The sequence below is a fragment of the Falco punctatus genome, assembly GCF_963210335.1.
Source record: "Falco punctatus genome assembly, chromosome: 9".
Lineage (NCBI taxonomy): Eukaryota > Metazoa > Chordata > Aves > Falconiformes > Falconidae > Falco > Falco punctatus.
The window spans coordinates 49,192,331-49,215,642 of record NC_137589.1 but is presented as its reverse complement, the minus strand read 5'-3'; the positions used below and the strand labels follow the sequence as shown (position 1 = coordinate 49,215,642).

Genomic DNA, 23,312 nt, shown 5'->3' with positions numbered 1-23,312 from the left:
AGCATCCCACACACTGCTGTTTAATCACACCAACCTCCTTTTGTCCTCTCTCAGTTCTGTTTTGGTGGGTGGTAACCATTTTCTCCTGGCCCCGATGTGGTGTCTTAAACTGTCCCCATGCCACCTCACCTCACCTGCAAACTTTTAAGTCCTTCAGCTGCCCCTTTTCCCTTCACCAGTTTCATTTACAATTAAATCACCACCACAGAGGAAAACTTCAAAGTATAATCTTATGGGTGTATTAAAGGCTCAAGTATCAAAAGGCAAGCGCTGAGCCCTGCAATACATTGTATTTTGGATTTTGTGTTCCTTAAGCCAGTCATGATTTTTATTGGGTTTAATTGTGACTTTTGAATGTCTGGGATTGGCAATACCACCCTACTTTGATATGAAGGACTACATGGGGGGAAAGTATCAACATTTCATGGTACATTTACAAGGAGTGTGCACCCCTGTGTTACAGCCAGCATCAGGAACACTGCAGGTTCCTGACATGAGCTGTATTTGCAACTTTGCAGCTGTGACAGAAGGAAGCATCTTGGATGGAGAGTCTCTCCATCAGGTTAAGTCCTTGAGAAGTCAGCTCATTTACAAGTACCACAGAGGGCTGCTCCAAGATAAATTACCATGTAACTATGTGCTTTTAAAATACTTGCCCATATGAGGATGTCCACGTCAGCTCAGTTTAAGAGGGGAAAGGATTTTCTTTACCAGAGCTTCATCCTCTGAAAAACCATATAGGCTGTACAAAGCGGAGCTGCCATCTCCAAGTCTAACTGGTTCTTCTGCCAGAATCATTGATCACACAGCTTCCCACATTAATCAAGAAACACTGTTCTGCAGGCAGTGGCATGCCTGCAGGACGTGAGTTCCTGGGAGCCATAAAGTTTTCTAAGAGTCAAAATCCCTGCAGCCACTTCCCTCGTCTGGCACAAGGACAGTCTGGAATCAGAGGTCACACACTGAAGTTAGAACCTGTGTTATTTCACCAAGCCCTTTCAGGATGTCTGGGCAAGCTGCTTTTCATTCGGTTGATGGTCTAACAGACCTCTAACCTAGCAGGCATCTTTCTTCCCGCTGCCTGCTTCAGCCTTCCTCCTGGCCCCTTCCCTCCCACATTCACTGGGATCGGGATTGCCCCCAGCACCCACCATCCTAGTTTTTCAGACTCTTTAGTTGGAGTCTCACCCTTCCTTCAATCTCTCTACCTGCTGCTCAAGAGGAATCGGCCTGTTGCCCCATCTGCAGTCTATCTTTGTCCTCATTTCTCATTGCAGCAACATTGCAAACATTAGGACTGACCATTCTCCCTGCTCAGTGCTGCAGAAGGGTTCAAACGCTCCAAGACTGCACTTGTTTGCTAAACATGGTTACTGATAATACCATGGAAAACTCGCATGACAAACAGCAGCCTTTTAAAAAGGCAAGAAAAATAGTCAATACTTCTGCCCTTTTCAACGGATTACCTCAAATTAAAAAAAAATAATCCTTGTGTCCCATTTTATATTCACCAAAAAAACGTACAGCATTGAAAGCAAATAACTGACTGTTTCCTTAAAAAAAATAAATAAAATCACCCATTACAGGATAATTTGATTAAGCCCTGCTTGACTTCTTCATACTTAAGGGCATTTTAGGCTGCCTAAGCAGAAAAGTTAACAGTCTAACCATGACTTAAGAGTTGCAACTTGACAACATTTCTACCCAGTAAACTTCCAGCAGGAAGCTTCAGAAGTTCTTTGCTATTTCTCAAGATGCCTAAAGCCGAAGTATGAAAACTCACCCAAATACTAATAATTAAGAACTTCCTGTGCAGATATTAGAAACATAATATAATATTGGAAGTCCACAGCAGTTCAATTTTCTAACAAATTGAATACAAGCAAGACCAACATTGCAACATGAAGTGGCAAAGTGAATCCTGACTGAAAAATCAAAATTCCTAACGGCTTTTACAAAAAAAATTTTAAATACCTATTTCACTAAGCACTCCGAGAAAGGCTCTGCATCAAGCACTCACATTCTTCTACTGTGAAGCAAGACTAACACCTGGCACCAAATTATCCATTTAGTTCTTCAGGATAGACTCATTTGATATTCCTTATATTTCCAAGGCAAAAAAAGAAAAAGCAAAAACTTTCAGATTATGCATGACAAAACGTCTGAAAAGAAAAACAGGCATGTACTCTGCAAGTCAAATCCTCCTCCCATATTATTTTTACTCATTGCTACATAAAAAACCAAAGTGATTCTTGGATTGATGGCATCTCTTTAGAAAATGAATAAATAACTCAAATTACCAAATATTAGATCATTTCAACATATCTGCACATCACATAGTATTTGCTATGTTTACGGGGAAGCCATGAAGGCAACCACATCCACACACAGCTGACTACCTGAGCTTCCCTACAACTACTTTATATACAAAGGTTTTGTAGTAAGAAAGCCAATTCAGCTTTCTAAAAATACTGGTTGTTAAAGCACAATCTCCAGCAGCCCTTCTCTGAAGGCAGCGACACGCTATAGCTTGCCTGTATGCACAGATCCCAGATGGTCCCCTACATTCTGCTCATTTCTGGTGCACTGGTTCCTACTGAGTAGGTATTTCCAACATCCAAGTGTGACTGTGCTCTGAAAGCAGCTGGAAGGGAACGGGAGAAAGCTAGAGGGTAGACAATGATTCATTCCAACTTTTACTTTGTTTGCCCCCCTGCCCCCCCCCCCCCCCCCCCCCCGTTTTTTTTAAAATATAACTTCCATGCAGAGTTCTCCAAAGTAACTGCTGATGTTGGAGCCTGCCTTCTGGCCTTGGCACTGCCACAGATACTTCTAGCCACATGGGAGGAAAAGCTTTTGCTACATGACTTTTTTTTTTTTTTTAAACTTTCAGGCCAACAACATGTTCTCATCTGAACATTACAGTTAATGAGTCCTATCAAGAATTTCTAACAAAAACTGTACATGAGTTTACAAATGTATTAACATATAAATAATGAGAAGCTTCCTGCCTGGAGCCTCCACAGTAGTCTTTTTGCTTGAGAATATAATACTGGAAGGGTAGACCCAATCCCTTTCCACAGCACCAGTCAGAGCTGGCTTAGTCCAGTCAGCCATTCTGCTCAAGCATCACAGGGTTTTTCTTCTTCAGTGCCTCTGGCTTCAATAAGCAGCCTGTCATTACTGTGCAAAAGCAAGAGTCCAATGCCTTTGAGAAGGAATCCTGCTGCTAAGAGGCCTGTGCCACCCGGTCATCGTTCTGGTCCGAGCTCTTGCTGGAAGGTCCGTTTCTTCTCCCGACAGTGTTTCTTGTGAGCAGGCCAGTCTTTCTGCTGGCATTGTGACCCACAGTACCTCGCCACCTGGCATCGGCCACAAATGTTGAATTCACGTAACTAGGAAGAAGACAAGACAGCATTAGTGAGCCTTTTTCAGTGCCAAGGAGCACCCCTACATCGTTTGCCAAGCAGGCTTATGACCAGGTCTTTTGCATCTACCACAAATACGAACATCCCACCATGAGCGTCAGAGCATCAGAAGGCTTTGACATGATCACATTTGTTTGCATTTGCAGTTGCTCTTGCAGAATGGGCTTAATAGACAAAGTATTTGAATGCTTCATATTTTCTCACAATGCTACTGTTCAACTTCTGTTTTCAACTACAAGCATCTTAAATGCAAAAATGATTAGGAGAGCTGTACAAGCCCAGCCATTGCCAAACTTAGTTATCCAGGAAGCTTTCATATGCAGACCTAAATAAATAGTAAAGCCCACTTTTTCAAATAGAGGGAGTTTAAGACCATTTTTGCAAACATTCCCTTCCCCAAGAAAAAAAGTGGAACAATTTTAGCCTACTCAGCATTTGTTATCACAAGAAAAGCCCTTCTTATTCATAGATAAGGACATCTGTCTGACATCTCATTCTCTGACTATGTGTTGCTTCATTTCATCTACCTACAGCAAAGAACTAGAACTAGCTTTCCTCCCACTTCTCCCTTGAATAAAGGCCACTCGAATTCACCCTCTCTCATGAAAGGTTAAGCAGGTTATTTTTTGATTCTGCTACCACCCAAAATCTCTTACAATGCTTTCTCCTGTCTTACACCACTGCTTGCTCATTCCTGTTCTAGGTCCCTAGAGAAATGCTTCCACCTGTCTTTTTGTACACTCTGCAGAAATCACAGTCCTCCTCCCAGTAAATCACCGGGTCATTTACTGTTCCAATTCAAAACTACATCTAAGCAGAAAATTATCATAGCTTCTGAAGACTCATGCCAAAGAAAACCTGAGCTAAAAAGCATTATAGTTTTTAGCAAATGAATGGCACATGTAAAGCTTTACATTTTAAGGAACAAGCCCCTGGACACACACGGTAGCCTGAGTCACTACATGCTTCCTTGCAACTCTTTCGAACACACCTGTTTTTCGATCATTGTGCATGGTGGGTAGTGACATTCATAATAAGTGCATGAGTTCTCTTCCTCCTCCACAACATCCCCGTTAGCGTTGTAATATCGTGTTACATTCAGTACAGGAAACTGCTCTTCTATAGGATCTGTAGGAAGCTGTTGGATTGCCAGCCAATACAGACTTTGTTCCCTGTAAAAAAGCAAGTACAAATTTGGTCCATAAATTCATAAGCATACAGGGAAATAGAGTCCAAATTTATTATAAACTAAGAAGGGTTAACACTGTGTTTAACGTATTGAGCCTCAGACTACACATTCTCCTCATATACTGGATATTTTTAGGGTTATTTTAGCCTAAATGGAAAAGTAAAGTTAACAAGTATCTACCAAGAAACATTTTCATCAGGCAAAATTGTTTCTGTGTAAATGGCTTGAGGTCTGTGTCTTAAACTCCCAGAATCGTTGGCAGCATCATTGCCATTCACTACATCTTTTCAAAATCAGCTTAATGAGCTCTGAACATTCCTATCTTACGGGTGTTGCAAGTGCTTCAAAAGAAGAGTTTAGTGTGATGTTAAGTCTATAAAGACCCATATATACCAAACTATGGAGACCCATAGATTAACCAAAATCATACTGACATTGAGACTTCAATGTGCTTTGAGTAACATTGATGCAACATGGCATGTTGGAAGCTCCCACAACCTACTAGTGAACAGCAATGGAAATTGATCCCAGGAACCCTTTCTGGTTTCAACCCAAATATGCGATTCCAAGTGTAACCATTTTGCAGCTGTTGGCTTCTACACGTTGTCTTAGAATTTTGGTGCCTGAGGATGAGAGCCACAAACCAGTAAAACCTGCAGGCTTAATTCAGCGTGCCCAGATGGCATCACTCAAGTGGAAGGGGAGGCAGGCTTCCTGTTTCACCGTGGTGACATCTGGCACAGCGAGGTCTCTACATAATAACACCACGGGGTTAGATGGTCCCTTCACAAGTAGCATGAACCATAAGCATTAATTATGTTCCCCAGGTGAGGAAGCTAAGGTGTACAGTGACATGTAAGTAGCCCAAGGTCAAACAGAAAAGGCTCTGCCACAATGAAAACTAAAAGACGACAACAATTTAAGAGATTTTCAGTATTTTGATGGCAACCCTCCACCAGACATCAACATACCTTTGTTTGCTAGAGATTTCTTCAGCTTTGGGTTTCCACCCCCAAGGAACTAGGCGCAGATTGTCTAGGCGGTTGTCCACTGTCACTGAATTCAGATGTACCACCTGAAATCCAGGAGCAATCCCTCCCCGGTGTCTCTCCCTGGAGGAGACAAAAACAACTTGAAGGTCAGTGATAAACACTACTCCACAGCTAAAAAGCAGAGAATCGCACTAATTCCAGAAGATACGCCGCATTCTAGCCTGCTGTCTGGTGGCACCAAAACAGTCACAGTAAAACTTTGCAGCCAACAGACTACAGCAGCTACTTCAGATATATGAACTGCTAGAAGAAAGAGACTTGTTCCAGGAGGTTATTTCCATTATAAATGAGCCTAATCAAAAGACAATCATGGTACAGTATAATTATAAGCATATTGCAAAGAAAATCCCAGAGATTCCAGTTACTGCAAGAGCATCTATATAATTATTGTGTCCCACAGAGTAACTTGAAAGGTGCCAATAGTCTTTTATTATTTAATAGGAAATTCTATCAGACTCATTTATGCAAGTTCAGCACTGGTGTGAAGTCACAGAGTTTGTTATTTATGAAGAAATGTTTCTTAACAAGCAACAGGACAGAAGTTTCATGAAGTATGCAAATTTTTTTTAACCCTTAATTGTGTGTAATACGTGGAAAGTCTGCAGTGACTGCACGATTGACCAAGAGACAGCCAAAACGAGCTCAAAACCAAAGCAGGACTATTAGGAAGGAGGATAGCTGCACATTAAATCCTAATGCAATTCTTCCCTACTGCCCTCTAAGAGTTTTCATTTTCCATTCCACCTTCTTTTCACCTCTCCTTTCTCTATTTCATGAAGTATCAAGTTCACTGTCAAGCACCCTTATGCCTGGACAAGTTCCCGTATCGCTTCTTGCAGGAATCCCCATCCCACCTGAAATGTAAGGCTTGGACAGAAATCGTGTCTCGGTATGTTTGCTAAGCCACGACTGATTTCACAGCACACAGAGAACATACTGGCAGCAATCAAGGCCAACGTAAAACTGACTGCTCTGTCTGAGGGTTACCCAGCATTTTCTCCTAGGAGACCATTCCAACAGCTACTTAAAGCTTTACCCAAGTCTAGTTTGGATGCTGTGTCCTGTTCAGCATTTACTAAATATTTCAGTTCAAATGGCTCACCCAATTTTGATGAGTTATCATTTGCCCAAGTTAAAAAATTCCCGCTTTCCCCCCCCCGCCCCTTTACAAAGCTCTAGCATTATCCAGCAGAACAGGGATATTAATTTCAATGTGACTGACAATGAAAAATGTTGCTTTTTTTGGTCAATATCCATCCAGATATGGTTAAATTAAATACCTCCGGGGAAAGAAAAACACTTGCAATTCACATATGCCCCCAAAGTTACTAGAATTTAATGAGTAAAATTCCCTTGGAGAGGCTACACACAGCACCCACACACAGCCTGTGCTCCAGCTCATAGGCAAAGCCATTCTTCCTGTAACCACAGCCCTGCACCAGAACAGAGCATGGAGCCTCCTGCTAAGGAGTCCTTTGGATCTCCACAGAACAGGGAGATGCTCTCCCCTTTGAAGGAGAAAGGAATAAAATCCTCCTTTGTGGAGGGGGGACAACCCCAACAAGCAAGCAACACACAAAAGCAAATAAACTATGGAAAGGAGTCCGCTGAAATGCCCTAAAGGAGGAAAAGCTGCTTTTGGGTTGCTGAGGAGATGAAGATGAGCATCAGTTGGATATGGAGACAGGGAAGGAGTCGAGGTTCTTAGACTGAGACTAGGACAAAGTGACGAGAGATGGGAGAGGTATGAATGAGGGATCTAGGAGGAGGAGACGGAAGTTCAGAGCAAGAGCAAACTGCGCAGGAGGGGAAAGGGAGGAGGGGAGTCTAAGACTGAGTTAAGAGTTTTTTAATGAATTAGATAATCAGAGTTTAAGAAAGGCTGGAGCTGGAGACAGAATTACGAAGGTTGTTCCCAACACCAAGAAGTCACAGCAGAGTGGCACATACCTACCACTGCTCTGCACCCTCAACCCCCATAAGCAAATACTGACAAAATCCACTACCACAGTGAGCCCGTCTTCTTAACTTTGTACAAAACCACATCCATCTACATTGCTGTCAGGCTTTCTATTACTTCATGTGACAAAGGCCAAAGTAAATGTGGGAAATTAGGCCTTGTGACAACCAGTGAAAGTGTTAACACAATACCACTTGACTGAGATGCCACAATTAGTACTGGCACGTTCAGGACAGTCTTTTTTCTCTATACATTATGAAGCAACCTATGAATGCACAAGCATGTGTTGCTCCACTCCCTAGACCTACACTTCAGAAGCGCACAGCACAGACCATCTCCAAAAGTTAATCAGAAATGTGAAGGACAGGCTCATGGAAGAACCTGCCTTGTCCCTTGCAGAAGGGGACAGAGGACAGCCTCAGTAACGCAGCCGACTCTCCTGCAGAGCCATAGCTTCTACCTCCCCCCGCACACCCAAGCTCCTACAAAGCACCAGGCAAAACACTTAAACCAAAACTCGTCAAGAGAATTAACTGGATACTGTTCTTTTTGTATTTCAGCAGCTAACTTAAGAACCAAGGCACGCACTAGAAGTGCCAAGTACAGACAACAGCAATTCAAGTCAACAGGAACTGTAACTCAGTAAGTTATAGGCAGTATGATGGTAAGCACTCTAAAGGAAAAAAAAAAAAAAAAAAAAAAAAAAAAGAAATCAGGTCTTGGATGGCTTTCTGAACATGCAGTTAGTGATACTTATGACTAATCTCTTGCTGCTGCTGTTCCCCAGGGAACATCACTACACCCAGCCAAAATACAGCAAGCTGGGATTTCTATACAGGGAACAGGGCGAGAAGATGACAGACTTACTCTGCAGGTCCCTAGCCAGAGACATTCAAATCCTGCTTTGGAGGAGCAACTGTCCACCCTGAAAACACAGCAGGCACAGGAGAGGCTGCAGGAAGTTCTTCCCAAAAAAATATCTGCAGCATGTGTGGATATTTTGCAGATCCGTTTCCCATTTAGTACTGCAGCTCACTCTTTGTGCAGGTCAGCAGGGCTCCGAGGGAAGAGCAGAAGGCCCCCTTCACTGCTGCAGCTTCGGTAGCTAACGCTTCCCGTTCTGAGGGCCTTACTATGTCAGCAAAGTTACCAGCTTAATTAAAGTATTAAATTTAAAAAAAAAATTTTACAAACCTTCTATACTTGCAAATAGCATCTAACACATGCCTCCTCACTTTATCTTAAACCAGAAGCATACAATCAGGTTAGTTTTTTCAGAGTGAGCTGATTTTTTGAGGTGTGTGTGGGGCAGAACGGTTAAATTACACTCCTATACCTGCAGTAATTCAATTTCCTTGCTTTTAATTTACCCAAGAAGTAAGACCGGCACTGGAAAGAGTAACGACTGGTACTGCCCCTCTCTTTCAAAGGCTCCAAACCCTTCAGCATTACTCCTCCTTGCAAAGGGAAGGACCTGCCATTAAAATATGTTTCTGTTTTGTTTTCAAAGCAGTCCCCAGTGCAGGTAAGTAAAACTGATTTGTTTAGGAGGGGCAGTAGCTACGCAGCAATTGAAGCCAAAAGGCTTTCTGAAGACATTAGGAGACTCAGTCATGAAGGTACACTAACCTGCACTGTATCAGCTTGTAATCAAAGATCACAGCAAAACGTACACCCTCAAAGGGATCAAACTGAATTTAGAGGCAGCAGAGATATTTTGCAGTTGAAGCATTTGACTTTGCAACTTCAGAACTGCAGCTCTGCCTGCCTGGTTGTTTACACCCCGCCTTGGTGACTCTTAAAAATCCCTATTATGGACACGATCTCAGATTTTCTAACACCAGTGTATGGTGGAGTGACACAATTTGAATTACTTAACACATTAAAATTATTTCCTAATTTAAGTTAAAATAACCAGAAGAGGCAATGACAACGGGCTTTTGTCATTTGTAATAGGCAAATAGCTGGACTGTCATCATCAAGCAGCCTTCAACAGTCAGCTGGAATAACTCTAAGGTGTCCTTTAGTGCTACTTACAGGCAACAATTATTACTGTATGAGGTTCAGAGTCAGCAGGTAGCCAACAGTGGTTTACGCCACATGGTGTAGCCAACTTCATAACAAATTTCACTGAAGTTATATATGCAACAAGATTAAACATTAACAGATACAGGTTAAAATCCATATTTAATGAGCAGATTGTAAATAATAGTAATAGTCTCTGACATTCTTCCTGTCTCCCTCCTCTGGTACAGAGACTAGTTTGGGGAATATAAAGTAACCTCCAACGATAAAGCAAGCACAGCTGTATCAGGCACTAATTATATTTACACTTCTAAGTATAGTTTATGGAACTGAATAGAAAACATGCTTAATTTCTCAAAAAAGCTTTCAAAAGAAGTTGCATTCTCTTTAGCACACCCGGTCTTTTTTATAAACCCATGAACGTATCAAGAAAGAGCAACGTGTTGGCTCGCTGGATGAACTAGTCCCTCACAGAAGTGTAAGCTGGCCTCTGAAACTTAACAGGCAGCTACAAAGGGTATCAAGCACCAATTCTTAGAATATAGAAAATAAAATGTAGCAGTTGACATGAAGCATCACCACAGCATCACTCCAGGCAGCTCTCCAGACGGTCTAACAAAGAAACCCAAAGTTTTAAGTTATCAGAAGTTCTATCTCTCTCCAGCACTCTGCCAATTCTCACCAATGCCAATAAGACACACCTGATTATCCATGGGACCGAAAAAAACCAAACTGTTAGTCTTCACCTACTAAATGGAGCCAGTACCCTGCTCCCCCATCCCCAATTTAAGTTTTAGTAGCATTTCTCAGATTTAAGCAGTGTCTACTTGAATAATACTCACCTATCACTGTTTTCCTTGTGTATAATGTTTTTACAGAGACTCAGCTGTTTGAGGGCTCAGTGCAAAACCAAACCACGGTAAGATCTATGGGCATCCCCTGTACTGGGTCTCCAACTGAGCACAGCTGCAAGCCTCCTGAAAAGACTTAAACTACTATAGGCAGAGAAATAAACGTGTACAAGTTGGCGGCAGCAAATGCCACCTTAGCGAACCCTTAAAGTATTCAGTTCTTCTTACGATACCTACCAAAGCAGCTCATGCAGGAGACGGCCGGAACCCCTTCCACGATTTTTGTCGAACGCGTAAGCAAATATTTTAGCACCATTTCCATCAGCATCTACCTCCATTCGAGCCTAGAGAAAAGGGAAATGCTGTGAGAACATCCAACACCTAGTGGCAGAGCACACGTTCCATGGGGATACGGGAAGGACCCAGCATTTAACACTTGTCTCCTAGAGGTCACTTGACCCTAATGGAATTTGAGTCGTTTCAAACCTCCAAGGGGAGCCAACCAGCTCTGCTATTGTAGTTTATGAAGATGGGAAAGGGAAGAAAGGAGGCTGTGCACAGCAGGAGCGCCGCTTGGACAAAGAATAGCGACAATCCAGTTGTGAGCCTGTAGGGCCAGGATCCATTCTCCGCTCTGGCACAGATTTTCTGTACAGCCATCAGCAAACCACCAAGGCTTTGTTTTCAGTGTTGCTTTACACCAATCTAATTAGGGGTGGCTAGTGAAAGGAGCGGGCCTGCCCTTTTTTCTCCACTGCGTAACTTCGCATTGATGCTCATGCTCACAAACTGTACTAAGGACCAGACAAATTTAGGACACTTACGGCGTGCTGCCACTCTCAGTGATAGCACACGCTTGCAGTGAGCTTCCAGGGAGGAGGAAGGGGCAAACGTGGTGGTTTCTGGTAGCAGCACTGCCACCGCATTTAGGACTCCTAGGAGCAGCTCTGGAGTAGCTACTGCATTACAGGCACTTGGCAAAAGATGGTCCCTCCTCCGAAAAAGCCTTAGTTTGAGAAGATTTTGTAATCGAGAACTCTTTCCATTTCAAACCCTTGGTAGGATCCACTTACCCTCTTTCACTGGATGCCGAGAAAAAACATTTTCTCTGGTCCCATGGTAAGTTACTGTACAAGTTTTTCTCATTCAAGACTTTGCAGAGTGAAAATTCTTAAACTTTGCCAAACCCAATATGCCAGAAGCCTGATTACCGCTTCTCAAAAAGCATACCAATAGAGCGCTGAAAACAAAAAGCTATGTAACAAATAATTTTGGTTTAAACGAAAAGAACAGAACTTTTCCTGCTAGAAAGCATTCACGTCGCTATTTCAGTCATTTCAAACTCCCCCCCCGCCCCAGCAGGCCAAGTCGCGGGGCAGCACGCTTCCACACGCCACACAGAAAGGCAAAAATCCCCGCAAAACGCACAAACCCACCAACCTTCAGTAACGGCCCGCGATCGCCCCCGGCCCCGGGGCGGGGGGGGGCGCCCCAGGGCGGGGGGCAGCGCAAGGGAAAAGGGGCAAAGGGAGGGGGGGCTGAGGGGGTGCCCCGGGGGGTGCAGCGCGAGTGAGACTGGGCAAAGCGAGGGGGCGGCCCGGGGGGCGCCCAGCGGCGGGGGGCGGCGGCCGCTCACCTCGAAGGAGTAGCTCTCCACCAGCGGGATGTCCTGCTCGTCGATCAGCGTGTACTTGGTCTGCAACACACCGCGCCCGCCGTCAGCGTGCCCGCCCGGCCCGGCCCGGCCTCCCCCGCCCCCGCCCGCCGCCCCGCACCGGCCCAGCCCCCGGCCCCCCGACCCCCGGGCCCCCGCCCCGCTCCGACCCCCTCCGGCCGAGCCCGGCCCGCACAGCCCGGCCGCGCCCCCCCCACGCCCCGCCACGGCCCGGCGCCCTCAGGCCGAGGCCGCTCACCTTGCCGGCCACCCGGCCGAGCCGCACGATGCCCAGCTTGAAGTCGGTCATGGCGGGGCCGGGCCGGGCCGGGGTCGCCGCCGCTGCCCGCGCTCGCCCCTCACAGCCCCGCGGGCGGGAGCCGCCGCTGCCACGCGCCGCCGCCTCGCGCACACCCGGGAGGGGGGCGGGGGGGCAGGGGGAGGAGGAAGAGGGGGCGGGGCTCCGCAGCACCCGCCCACCCCGCCGCTCTCCCGCCCAATAGCGTCGCGTCGCTCTTTGCGACGCCGCGGGATCGTCCAATCGGCGGGCGGCGCGGCGAAACGTCACGTGAGGAAGGAGGGGTGGGGGGCAGCCGCGCGCGGGCGCGGGCGCGGGCTCCGGGCGCGGGAGAGGGAGGCGCGGGCGGTGACGTCACGTTCGCGGGAAGCTTTGTGCCGCCAGCGCGGGTGAGCGCGGGCGTGGGGGCAGGGCTTAAAGGGGCCGATCGCTCCCGCCGGCCCCGGTGTGTCTGTCCCTCTCCCCCGGGGGCCAGGGCTCGCGGGGCGCTCAGCCCCGCCGCCGCCGCGCTGGGTGGGCGGGGGGGGGGCCTCAGGGAGGGCGGGCGCGCCCACGGGCAGCGCCGATGCGTTCCTGGCCACGCGATGGACGGTACCGGCAGCCCCCGTGCTGCGAGGACCCTGCCCGGTGCCGAGACAGCGCGGCCCGGCCGGCAGAGCCGCCGCTCCCGCCGGGTCTGCTCCCCCGGTGCCGTTTGCTGCTGCCGTCCGACCGCGACCGTAAAACTCGCTTCGACGACCAGGAAAACCGGCGGTACCGGGAAGTTCATCCCCGTGTCATAGAGCCCGGGGGGCCGCCAGCTTCCCTGCCCGGAGATTCCCGTAGGGATGCAGCGGCCTCGGTGCCCGGGGTGGTCACGGGGAAGGTGTAACAGAGGGGTTTGAGGTGCAAGCAGGTGGATAACGGGGGGCTGGCAAAGAAGCCCCCCACGTGCAGAGTGAGATGCTCCAGGACGGCACGGCGGTGTCCCAGAGAACACCCGCCACAGGCGAGTGGGTTCACCCCGCGCTAGGAGCATCCATCCATCCGAGGCCAACGCTCAACCTGGCGATGAACCTTGGAAAACTCCGCTGCTCCCATCGCTGCGGCCCCACGGGCAATGGGAACGAAGCACCACGGCCACAGCACAGCTTTCCATCCCCACCACCACCCCCCCGTCACTTCAGAGCCCGTCAGTGGGTACATGGGCAGGGCTGGGCCCTGGCACTGCCACGGGCACCCAGCGATGGCTCCCACTGGCTGGGCGATGCTGCCCAGCAATCCCTTACCGCTGCGCCTGTGGAAATAGCGCCTATTTCACTGCACCCACCACTACAGCACGTGCCATAGGCAGGGGGGGGAAGGTTGCCCCGTGGGCCTTTGGCACCCCTCACCAAACTAACAAAATTCAGATTTTCTATCCTAAAGCAGGAAGACACAAGTCCCAAGGATTTGGCTTTTCAAGGCCCTGTTTTTCTCAGGGAACTGAGGAAGCCCCCTCTCCTTAAAGCGCACGAAGCCCTTGTTCCACCAGAGCAAAGGTCTCCCAAGGGCTCAGCGCTCCTCAGCATCCCTTTCCCTCATTTCTTCTGAAGGCACAGATCACCACAGTGGGAAAAAATCCTGCCCCTACGGAGCACAAATGCAGTTCCCAGGAAGATGGATTTTAAATGCAAAGTTAATGTAGGTTGTTCCTATCTTTATCAAGCCCTTTGCCTCCTTTTTAAGAAGGCTGGTTTGGGAAAAAAGAATTATTGGCAGGATAGCACCCTCCTTCCGAGCACTATGTTGCTTCTAGCAGAGCACGTGCCCTAAGGTAGCATGGGAAAGGTTCTGCATCCTGCCCCAAGAGAACTTCCCTGATGCAAAAGAAATCTTTTTTCCAATTATTTCCAGTGCTGCCAAGTGGGGGAGAGCCCAGAGAGGGTGTGTGCTGCACAGGGCAGCCCTGGGCACCTGCGGGGCTGACGGCTCCCGAGGCTCGGGGTTCACACCAGAGCAGATTCTTCTCACACCAGGGCCGACAAAACACTTCCTACAAGTTCCAACTAAAATTGCTGCTGGAAGGGATGCTGCGATCCCCTGCTGGGCAGTGTAAGCCTTTGTGTGGCTTTGTCGTGGAATCGCTGCTGACTTTCTGCTGGAAGGGGACCCAACCACCCGCCCAGGGCAGCATTACGCTGAGCTCTGTGCCGCTCCAAGGATGGAGATCCCACCACCCCTCCGCATCCCTGCTTCAGCCTGGGACCACTTGTCATAGAAGATTCCCCCACTCCCCCACCAGTCTCTGACCAGAATTTGTTGCAGCCCACGTCCTGTGAGGGGTGGGAACGGTGGTGGGATGCGGAGCACGAGGACCCGCAGCCAGCCCTGGTTCAGAGAGCATCCAAGCGCTCTTCCTAGCTTGAAACGTGGCCAACCCCAAGCCAAGGAACTAAAGATGGCAAGCGCCTGGGGTTTCAGCCACGTTTCTGTTTTTATTCCGTGCCTGCCTCAGAAAAAGGCAAGAACAGCAGGAGGAAAAGCAAACGAAAGAGCAAAGCCCAAAGATCTGCTGCGTTCTGCTTCTGTCACCTGCGCTGGCCCTATGCCAATCCCAGCTGGCAAGACTCCGGACCACGGGCACAGCTGCCCAAGCTGTGGAAAACCAGACAGGTCCGTCAGAGTTTGTAGGCAAAACCTCACAGGTTCTGCAGGGAACTGCAGTTTCTGGGGATACCTGGGTCAGGCTTTGGTCAGTCTTGGTTTAGGAAGGAGGAGGGTCCAGCTCTTCCCTCCGCACCAACAGTCACGTGCTGGGATGTAATACTGGTTTGATTTGATAGAAACTAATTTTTTGTCATGCCTTTCCCTGTTTCACTACAGCCAGCCCTCAGTCTCTGTGGCCCTCAAGTCACCAGGGTGATGTACCTGCATTTCATCAGGGAACAAAGGACAAAAGTAGATTTTCTCTGAAATCATCAATGCACTGGTCAGCCCAAACCCCTGCCCCCACACATCGCCCCTCCAGCAGCCCCTGACCCCCTGCTAAATGCCCGGCCTTTCCCCAAAGGTCCTGGCAACTCTCTTCTGCCCACGGGCTCAACACGCAATTACAGAGCTGTTGCTTCATTAAACATTCCAGACAGCAGGACCACGGTGGAAAACGGACACGATTCGCTGTTTCTTTTGGCTGGCCTGCATGCTGACCCGGCGTTTTGGATCTTGCAAGGACAGGTTAGGAGAATTCTTCCCCAGGGTCCCCCCTCCATGCCGTTTTACCTGCTTCACCAGTGGGTTCCGATGGCAGCAGAGCAGATTGGAAACTGGGTCCTAATGAGAGCAGCGGTTTGTTGTTAAATCTGGGCAAATACAGATGATTCCTGAAGATCCCACTGCTAACACAACGTGCATTTTATGCTTCACAAGCAGGAGGAGACACATTCCTACAGCATGACTCCGCCACATGCACGGAAGGCTCAGCCCAAGCCTCACTCCTGGCTTAAGCTAGAGCTAACACCAAGGTTTAGCTCCACATCCAAGCAGCCCTCAACTACAGCTGCTTAGGAGTTGCAGCACCTTTTATACTAGAGAACACCACATTGCTTGCACGTACTTCAGAAATAAACATTTATTACTACAGGTGTACACCTCCTCCCATTGAGTTTGAGATGGAATTTACTTGGAGACTTGAGTTTTCCTCCTCACAGAGGCTCCAGCTCAGCCAGCACCTGGTGTGCCCGGCACAACGGCGGCCAGTGCTGCACTCAGCCAACCACCAGCTGCACCAGCTTCTTCCTACAAAGGACTCTGGCAGATCCTGGGGAATAATCCAGACCCCATCCATCGGATTTTAGCAGCCCAGCTAGTGCACATACCACACGCTCTCCTACACACCCCCGGAAGCATTAGAACTCTCTTTTTCTTTCCCCAGCCCCTGCAACACACACCGCTTCAGTGCTGCTCGCTGTAGTAGAGCTCCAGCCAGGGAGTTTCTCTCTGGGGCTGAAAGTACCCTGTAAGTGTAACTTTGAGAGTTATTTGCAGAACTGAAGAGACATTGGCAAGGAAAAAGCTGATTGAGTACCGTCACCACTTTGCAGAGGAGGAAAACACACCTCACAGAACATTTTTCCAACACCAAGGCTCACACAACTCACCATCTTGGTAAGAACTTGATCCCCTTTAGAAAACTAGACCTAAATTAACATTCATGCCTTCCCCCCCTGCCCCAGGACACCGTCAGCCCTTAAGTAAACTGCAATCACAGTGCTGCTGTTCATCAGGCTTTTAGTGATACCTCAGGGTCACCTCAAGCATTCTCCTTGCCAGGATAATTCCACTTTAACAGAGTGCTCAGCCTGAAAGCCCACACTGTCATCCCTCACTGTGCTGCCCCAGGGGAAACCCCAGCCTTCCCTGGGAACAGAACAAGGCGTTTCTATCTGCACCCCACAGCTGTACCAGCTGGACAGAGCTCTCAGGTGCCAGAACCAAATGTCAAGTATCTTGATGTACAACAATTCCAAGCAGAGCCTGAAACACACAGGCACCTCCGCAGAGGTTAAGCGGATAAATGGGCTGAGCCCACGGGCTCCTTACACCCTCAGCACTGGGCGAGACCCCTAAGGTGGTGCTGGCAAGGCCCTTAAGTTTTACCAAGAAACGCTCATTTTGAATAAACAAGGCTAAACCTTTCACTCTTTCCTCGCTGTGCTTTTCAGTAGCTGTACTCGCACCCCTACCCTGATCCATACCCTAAGGGGCACCGTCGCCTCTCACCAACAGGCATTCTCTCCAGTAAGCCAGTTGCCTTTCCTTCAGGAAGGTGCCCTTAGTAGGGGAAACTCCTTTTGTCTGCAAGTGGCAGCCCTCCAGCAGCAGGCTAGGTCAGCACTCCTGCAGGCTGCAGTCACTTGCAGGAACAGCCACAACACTCACCACTAATTGCAAGTTTTGCGGCTCAGCCCGGTTTTGGAGCCCATTTCCTGACAAGCAGCAGCACTGGATTTACAGAATGCCCATGCCAAAAGAAATGCAAACACAGAAACCAGCTTTTTTATTTCAGAGAATACATCAGGACCTGGAGCAGATGATGCAGAGGGGCTACAGGCTTTGCTTGCCCCGCTCCCCCAGTTTCACCGTTCAAGGGATCAGGAAAAGCGTAAGACAGGGCCCTGTTACAACACCCTGAAGCAGAGAGGACCACAGGGTCCCACCTGCAACCAGCATACCTGCTTCTCTTCAGCGATGAAATAAAATACAATAGTTCAGCTCAAGGACTAGGATGTGTTTACTTCTAGCCACCAGAAGAAAAATCCAGTGTCCTCTGCTCTAAGGCAAAGCTGAGCAATGAACCCAATCTGCTCTGCAACAGACCACCACGGTGTCACCTACACCAGAAGTTCTTCCTGGTAGCAAGGCACCGGAGGGAAGGGCAAGGTCCCTGTGCCAGGCACACAGAGCTCTCCTGGCTCCTGCGGTCCCTGGGAATGCTGACTGCACAGCCACACCTTTGATTTTATTTCCCACAGGGAGATTGTCAGAGCCCTTCCATCCTGCAAGCCCACGCAGCTGCCCGCTGACTCCCCCAAACTAGGATGGGGGAGAGAATCATAGAAGTGAGAGAACTTGTGGGCTGATATAAAGACAGTTTAACAAGCAAAGCAAAAGCTGCGCTTGCAAGCAAGGAATTCACAAGCTGTCTGCTCAGAGCTGCACCTTTGGCACTGGCAAGAACAGAGCTCACAAAACTTTCCACGGGCCACAAGCTACTAGTGGTCTGCTCTTCACTGGAGTACTGGCTTGAGGAAGCTCCGCTTCTCCAAACTCAGTGCTGCCACAAGCGAAGGATTTCAGGGCAGCAAATGTGAAAGGGATTATCTTCTAACTTTTTGTGGAACCATCAGGCAGGCCCCTTCCAAATCCCACTATTCGCACAGCACAAGGACAAAATTAAGCCAGCAACACCCTTTGCAGACAACTGGGTCTTTTATTAAGTATTTAAGGTTCTACAAAAGACTTAAAAGAGGCCTCATATGGCTACTTCTTTTCTGCAGTCTTAGCTCTGTTGAAGGAAACAAATACAGCTCATTAGTAGAGTCTCTTAAGTAAATCATCTCATACAGCAAGTTTCAGTCAGAGATGGATACTTACAGCTGGGCACTCAATTGCACCATTATTGATATCATCAATGATATCATGTGGGTGCCTGCCATCAATGCTGCAGCCCACAGACTGGGCAGTTCCAAGAATCTCCTTGATTGTCCCTGCAGTGGGAAGACACAGCTTGTCAGTGCTTTACCACAGGAAAAACTGAAAAACACCTAGAGAACTTAGCTATTCACACCCCTCAGCTGTCCCACCCCACCCTGTGGTTTGCAGGCTGTCACCACGGGGTTTCAGCAAGCCGCTTCAGCCAGGTTTAGTGTACTGGTTTCCCAGGGAATGCACCAGAAAGCGCCCCGTGAACCTTTCACCATCCTGCACTAGCTTTGCCAGAAGGCAGGAGGCTGGCTGTGGCTGTTCCTCCTGTGTTCAGTGCCCAAGCTGCAGGAGGAGCTCCACCCCACCCCACCCCCAGCTATGGGACCCTCCCAGGAACCAGCAGAACCTGGCTTAGGCCCTTGGAACAAGCAGAGGGAGGACTCTGTGTGAACCCAACACCCTTCCTTACCTGACAGCTCTCGAGCCAGGGATCTGTGCCGCATCTGCCGTGCAATGTTCACTATCTCATCAAAGCTGACGCTTCCACTGTGCTTAACTATGAAGCAAAGCAACTGCACCAGTAAGTTACCAGTAAGACAAACACAGGCACTTGTCAGCATGCCTGTCCCCAGACTTCAGCACAAAGCTACCCACAAGAACAGCCGTTTCCTAAGTTGGTGTTTTCCGTCAGCTCAGCTCTGGACTGTACCAGTCCCTGTGTTACAAGACCAGCACACTGGCTGCTCTTAGCCCATCTTCCAAGAAACTGAAATCTGCTGGTGTACAAGCTGTTGTCTGTACCCCAACACTTTATGTCAGCAGCTCAAGATACAGCCCCACAGCACCCATTTGCCAGCTGAATAATCCAGGAGGCAGATACAATTCCCCTCATAGCTCCCAGACATATTCAGAGCTACAGCCAGATGAAAACTTACTGTTTTTCTGCTTCTTCCTGTCACGAGGAGGCTCCTTCAGAGCTTTGATAATCAGAGCAGAGGCGGAAGGAACAACCTCTATCTAAATGAAAAGAGATTAATTTCTCCCCCCTTTAAGCAGAAGTCAGTAGCTAACAAAGATACACAACCGAGCAGTCAGCGCCTGGGAAGCTGATCGCCAAAGCACCGTGTTTTCAGTTCACTCACTAGTACAAAAGGCCTTTTTGTGATGCAGAAACTTGTTCCCAGCCTTTCGGCACAGGCCCCCCCACAGCCACGAGAGGCCTGTTTCCTTGACTGGGGCTTGCTCTCAGCTCACCACTGGAATATACCAGCCACAGAATTCAGGACAGGTATAGTGGCGGGTGGCTACAGGATTAATTAAGGAAGCTTTTTATAATTTTTATGTTGCTTAGAAGAGTTTTTTCCTGGTCAGACATTCTGTAGAACAAACAGTTATCTGCAACAGGATAAATGATCAGCTTTGGCACATGAGCAGATCTCTCCCCAGTTGCCAGCAAACTGGGAACCTTCAGCCTGGTAAGACCCAGGGTTCATACACAGCACACCCCGCCAGCTTCAAGCCGGAGGCGCTCAGAACACTTGCACAAGCGTTTTAAGGTCTTTCCCGAAGACCCCCACACATTCGCTGTGTGGAACTCATTTTATCCACCTCGGAAGGATGAAGGGCTGAGTCGACCCTGCCGGGATTTAGGCTCGTGGCCTGAGCAAGCGGAGCTTGTTTGCGCCCAACACTTGCACCACCGAGCCGTCCCTTCTGGCGTTCAGTACCTGTGCTTGCCTGTTCTGAATGGTGAGCTTCACCGTGATCCTCAGCCCCTTCCAGTCACCCGTGGCCTTGGCAATGTCATCACCCACCTTCTTGGGAGACTGAAACCAGAAGAAACACGTGTTACCGGGGCAGAGTTACCGGGGCAGAAACGTCACCTGGGCGAAAGCAGAGAACCCCTGTGCCACCCACCTCACCTTGTGCCCCCAACGAAGCTGTCCCCCAAGACACACTGCACCCCGAGGCCTCCTGCCCGCCCCGAGGCCTCTCTTCTCTCCCCCCCCATTCCCCCCCCCCGAGGCCTCTCCCCCCCCACATTTCCCCCCCCCCCCCCCCCCGAGGCCTCCCCCCCCATTGCCCCACACCCCCCCCCCTCCCCCGAGGCCTTTTCCCCCACACACACGTTCCCCCCCGAGGCCTCTCTCCCCCCCCCCCGCCGCCGCGGTACGTACCAGACCGAGGGGACCGATCTTGGGGGCCAGAGCGGAGGTGGCGCCGACCTCCCCGCCGGTGCAGCGCAGGTACACTGCGGGCACAGCAACGCGCGTCAGCCCCGCTCGCCAGGCCAGGCCCGGCCCGCCCGCTCCCCCGCCGCCTCCCCGCCCGGCACGTACCGACTTTGATCTCGTTGGGGTCGAACTTGGGCGGCATAGCGGCGGGTGATGGCGGATGGAGGCGGGTGGCGGCGGATGGAGGCGGATGGCAGCTGCCGCGGCCCACGGGGACACACGAAAAGAATATCCCAGTCGCGCGGGCCCACGATATACCCGCCAAGATCTCGCGGGAGCTGGGGCGCGCGTTCCCCGCCTCCGCCGCCGTGTAGGCGGGGCGGGCGGCCTTCCCGCCTGGGGGCGCACGAGCGCTGCGGGGCGTCCCGCAGGTCTCTATGGTCGGAACGGGGCGCTCTGGCCGCTTTTCTCGCTGGTCCCCGTGGCCGGCAGGTCATGTGACCCGCGCAGGGGGTGGGGGCGGCGTGGCATCATGGCGGTGGTGAGCGGTGAGCGGCGCCGCGCCGGGTCGGAGCTGGGGGAGATCGGCTGCCGGGGCCTCGACAGCGTGTGCGGTGTTTGGCGGCGGATCGGTGGCGGCCTCTGGCCCTGCCGAGGGTCCGTGTGGGTGTGAGGCCCCTCGGGCTGCGCCGGGGCCCCTCGGAGGGGCGAGAGTGAGGGAGGGCACAGGGCACGGGGGGGGCTTTGGGAGCAGGCCCCGGCCGCCGGTGTGTGTGTTGCGGGGGGAGAGGCGGCCCTTGCTCACTCTTGCTGCTTTCCTCAGGTGCCGGTGCCGGTGCCGGCAGTGCTCAGGCCTTCAGGCACAGAACGGCGCTATTCTGGCTGGTAAAAGAGTAAAGAAGAGGAGGACCGAGAAAGATAGCCTTTGGAAGCTGTGTGAAACCTGGGAGGGGGCCACTGCAGGGAGTCCCTAAGGAGAAGAAGAAGAGGAAGAGAATAGTGACAATAAGGGAAAGAAAGGCCTGAGAGGCAGAGCTGGAGCTGGTGAAGAAGAGAGGAGATTTGGTTCAGGCATTGCCAGGAGAGGCCCTTGACAGGATCAAGCAGAGGCTGTTTATTACAGGGGTGGTACAACTGTCACAACAATTCTCCAGCACAAAGAGCAAACGTGCTGTGAGAGAGTTAAGTTACAGAGCTGCAGTTTGCCTTCTGCCTCCTTCCTTTGTGTTGTTCCAGTGTGGGTTGGGCTGCAGGGCTCGCTGCCACTGCTGCTAGCCACAGGATGACTCACTGGAGGACTTGCTCAGTGAGCAGGACCTGCTGCCTGAGAGATGTCTGGTGACAGCTCTGTCCCGTGTGACTAGGCAGCATCTTTGCAGGAGCCCCACTGAGATCCAGACACTAGCTCACTGATGCGTTGCTGAGCATGTTTTCCCACAGAAAATAAAATCTCTCTTCTTTTCAGACCTTCATCTTGTCTGTTACAGTGCCATGCTGTATTTATGATGTCCAGGATGTTTTAAAAAATGGGGGTTGGGTCTTTCTGTATAGCCAAATTGCTGTTTCACTTTGATTACATTTGTTTGTAAAACTAGGGGTTTGGTTTTCTTTTACTGTCAGTATGCAAACAGCTGCAGAATGTAAAACGCACAGTGGACATTCCCTTGCCCTTTCTTGCCCTGTGTGTGTGCTGCTACCGCTTAGGCAAGCAGAGCGGCTGCCTGCAAAAACCAGCCGCTGGCATCCATAGAGACATGGGATTTGTAATTCGTGGATGCTGACTTACTGCAGGGTGGGTGCTGTCCCAGGTGCTTGCAGATAGTTCTTTCAATAACTTAATAAATAAAGATTATGCCATATAAAATATAGTCACGTGCCAAAGGCCCTTCTTGTTATTGACTGCTGAGTGCTAGTTATACTTAAAATGGACAATGGTCAGCTGAGCACACAAAGGCGATGGAGACAGGCACAGCTTTACTGCTTGCAGGTTTGATGTGTTTTTTCACTAAGGCAAGTCTTGACGTTTAAAGACTATTCAATCTGTTTAACAAGTCTCTGATCCTTCCTCTTTTGAACCCGATACTATTCTTTTCCTGTCAACTGTCTGTCCTTCAGCCTTCACATCTTTAGGTATTTTCTTGGGCAAAGATTAAATAATGATTTTCCACTACCCACATGACTAATAATACTTAGCTGTAATAGACAAAGGTGAGACGGGATGAGGGGATGTGTAAGTCTTCAGCAAAGAGCTGAACATGTTGAGCAAAGTTACGGGTGTCTGGCTGCAGGCGTCCTTGTCCTGGTTTCTCATCTTTACATTTCCTTCTGTCTGTGGCCTGACCCTTGCTTATGGCTCTTGATTGCTTTCCTGCATTTGCAAACTGTAACTTCTGACAACGAACTTTCATTCTTGCTTAATCTTCTGAATTTTTGCTCACCTCCTGGGGGGAGGTGAATATGACAGGCATTTTGTTAGTCTGAACTTGTTAAAAAGGCAGCAAAGTGGGATGGCAGGG

General features: G+C 49.6%; 3 protein-coding genes across 7 annotated transcripts in view; 1 reads left to right on the top strand and 2 right to left on the bottom strand.

Moving 5' to 3' along the window:
• Positions 1-1,817: 1,817 nt before the first annotated feature.
• ZMYND19 (zinc finger MYND-type containing 19) lies at positions 1,818-12,611 on the bottom strand. Its single transcript, XM_080402093.1, has 6 exons — positions 12,419-12,611; positions 12,142-12,201; positions 10,743-10,849; positions 5,589-5,729; positions 4,420-4,600; positions 1,818-3,395 (listed from the first exon to the last, which is right to left on the bottom strand). The coding sequence occupies exons 1-6, from the start codon at positions 12,467-12,469 to the stop codon at positions 3,252-3,254; spliced, it is 684 nt and encodes a 227-aa protein (XP_080258219.1). The 5' UTR covers positions 12,470-12,611; the 3' UTR covers positions 1,818-3,251.
• Positions 12,612-18,387: 5,776 nt separating this feature from the next.
• Positions 18,388-21,121, bottom strand: RPL12 (ribosomal protein L12; the record flags this gene model as incomplete). 2 transcript variants are annotated; one of them, XM_080402108.1, is made up of 7 exons in its annotated part: positions 20,962-21,121; positions 20,800-20,873; positions 20,350-20,448; positions 19,558-19,639; positions 19,092-19,178; positions 18,572-18,684; positions 18,388-18,482 (listed from the first exon to the last, which is right to left on the bottom strand). In XM_080402108.1, exons 1-7 carry the CDS (start codon positions 20,996-20,998, stop codon positions 18,477-18,479), a joined length of 498 nt encoding a protein of 165 aa, XP_080258234.1. In that variant the 5' UTR covers positions 20,999-21,121. The 2 variants fall into 2 exon arrangements, with proteins under 2 accessions (XP_080258234.1, XP_080258233.1); XM_080402107.1 differs by lacking the exon at positions 18,388-18,482 and having other exon boundaries at positions 18,554-18,684.
• Positions 21,122-21,233: 112 nt separating this feature from the next.
• LRSAM1 (leucine rich repeat and sterile alpha motif containing 1) overlaps positions 21,234-23,312 on the top strand; it is a 28,148-nt gene continuing 26,069 nt past the window's right edge. For 2 of the 4 annotated variants that reach the window (XM_080402073.1, XM_080402069.1), the window contains exon 1: positions 21,351-21,453. The gene's annotated coding sequence lies outside the window, so the exon portion shown is untranslated. The other 2 variants (XM_080402071.1, XM_080402070.1) reach the window with 2 other exon arrangements.